This window comes from Lottia gigantea, assembly GCF_000327385.1.
Source record: "Lottia gigantea unplaced genomic scaffold LOTGIsca_2151, whole genome shotgun sequence".
NCBI lineage: Eukaryota > Metazoa > Mollusca > Gastropoda > Lottiidae > Lottia > Lottia gigantea.
Window position 1 is genome coordinate 3,447 of NW_008708510.1, and position 1,878 is coordinate 5,324.

At 36.2% G+C, this 1,878-nt stretch overlaps 1 protein-coding gene across 1 annotated transcript in view; it reads left to right on the forward strand.

Annotated features, from left to right (window-relative positions):
* The window catches only part of LOTGIDRAFT_176571 (hypothetical protein), a gene marked incomplete at both ends in the record, with an annotated part of 1,491 nt that extends 347 nt beyond the window's left edge, over positions 1 to 1,144 (forward strand). Inside the window, one exon of the mRNA XM_009054397.1 lies at positions 311 to 1,144. Within this exon, the coding sequence (XP_009052645.1) occupies positions 311 to 1,144 (834 nt within the window). The remainder of the gene's footprint in view (positions 1 to 310) is intronic.
* Between the last annotated feature and the right edge of the window lie 734 nt (positions 1,145 to 1,878).

The window sequence follows — 1,878 nt, forward strand, 5'->3', positions numbered from 1 at the left end:
AATTTCATTCTAAATTCATTTCAAATTCAAGTTCATTTCAAGTTCATGTCATATTCGAATTCATTTGAAGTTCAAGTTCATTTCATATTCAAGTTCATGTCATATTCGAATTCATTTGAAGTTCAAATTCAAGTTCATATTCAAGTTCATGTCATATTCGAATTCATTTGAAGTTCAAGTTCATTTCATATTCAAGTTCACTTGAAGTTCATTTCATATTCGAATTCATTTGAAGTTCAAGTTCATTTCATTACAAATTCATTTCATGTCATTACAAATTCATTTAATTATAATTCCATTTCAATTCCAGGTTTTAGATCTAAGTGTACCATCTAGAAAGAGAGCGAATAGCAACAAATCAAATTTCGACGACTTTTCAGACTCAGATTCGAGTCGCAGCTCAAGCCCCCTCGACAATGAAAGATGTCCATCCCAGCAATATATTCGACACTGCAGCTCAATGCGACTTCCGACACGAGTGAAGAGTCGTACAGATTGGTCAGGACAGTCTGATGACGGATTGGACACATCACCACCGGAAGTAATTCATGACGACAGAGTACCAGACGATAAATCTATATTTAGAAATTATCAGTACTCTCCCATGAAAATGTCATCACAGGGGTACGAAGTAACCGAGAGTCCATTTCAAAGATATGGTACATTAAAATGGATCCAGCAATCGCAGGAAAATTTCCACGAATCAATCTACAATTTTGAGCAGTTCACCTACGATTCCAAGATGGGTCGATCCCCAGAGCAAACAGATGCACGACCATTCATGTACAACTCAGCATTAGATCTGTCCAGTTCTTCAAAGAAAGTAGAAGTTTCACTAAACAGAGGTTTCACAAACTCGGCTCCAGAATTACGAACAACCCCATTAGTTAACAAGAGTAAAATGGGACTCGGTCATATGCCCTGTGTATATCAATCAGCTGAAAAAGCGGGGAAGATAGAGGCTTCAATGAAGGAAGAACAAGCATCACCTTCACCACCTAACCACCCATCGCCCTCCCCAGATTTAGAGCCCACTATTAGCAAGAAGGTCGACGGTATAACAGTCACCCTCCACGACTCGAATCTTTGGAACACATTTAGAAAGCATGGCACCGAGATGATTATCAACAGAAATGGAAGGTAAGAATATTTCATTTAACCCTAGCTCACTCACTCTGTGAAAGGTCTGATTTCAAAGTGAAAATTAAGCCTTCGAAATGCTCAAAGTTCATTTCGGGCCCTCTATCATCCGTTGGGGGCCCGACCCTTCGTGCCTCGACTCCGAGAATCTAAAATATAATTTATGCTTTTGTGACGCGAATATATAATTTATGCTTTTGTGACGCAAATATATAGTTTATGCTTTTGTGACGCGAATATATAATTTATGCTTTTGTGACGCGAATACATAATTTATGTTTTTGTGACGCGAATATATAGTTTATGCTTTTGTGATCATACTTTTGTGACGGGAATACATAATTTATGCTTGTGTGACGCGAATACATAATTTATGTTTTTGTGACGCGAATATATAATTTAAGCTTTTGTGACGCGAATATATAATTTATGCTTTTGTGACGCGAATGCATAATTTATGTTTTTGTGACGCAAATATATAGTTTATGCTTTTCTGATCATACTTTTGTGACGCGAATACATAATTTATGCTTGTGTGACGCGAATACATAATTTATGTTTTTGTGACGCTAATATATAATTTATGTTTTTGTGACGCAAATATATAATTTATGCTTTTGCGATCATACTTTTGTGACGCGAATATATAAGTTATGCTTTTGTGACGCGAATACATAATTTATGCTTTTGTGACGCGAATATATAATTTATGCTTTTGTGACGCGAATATAATATATA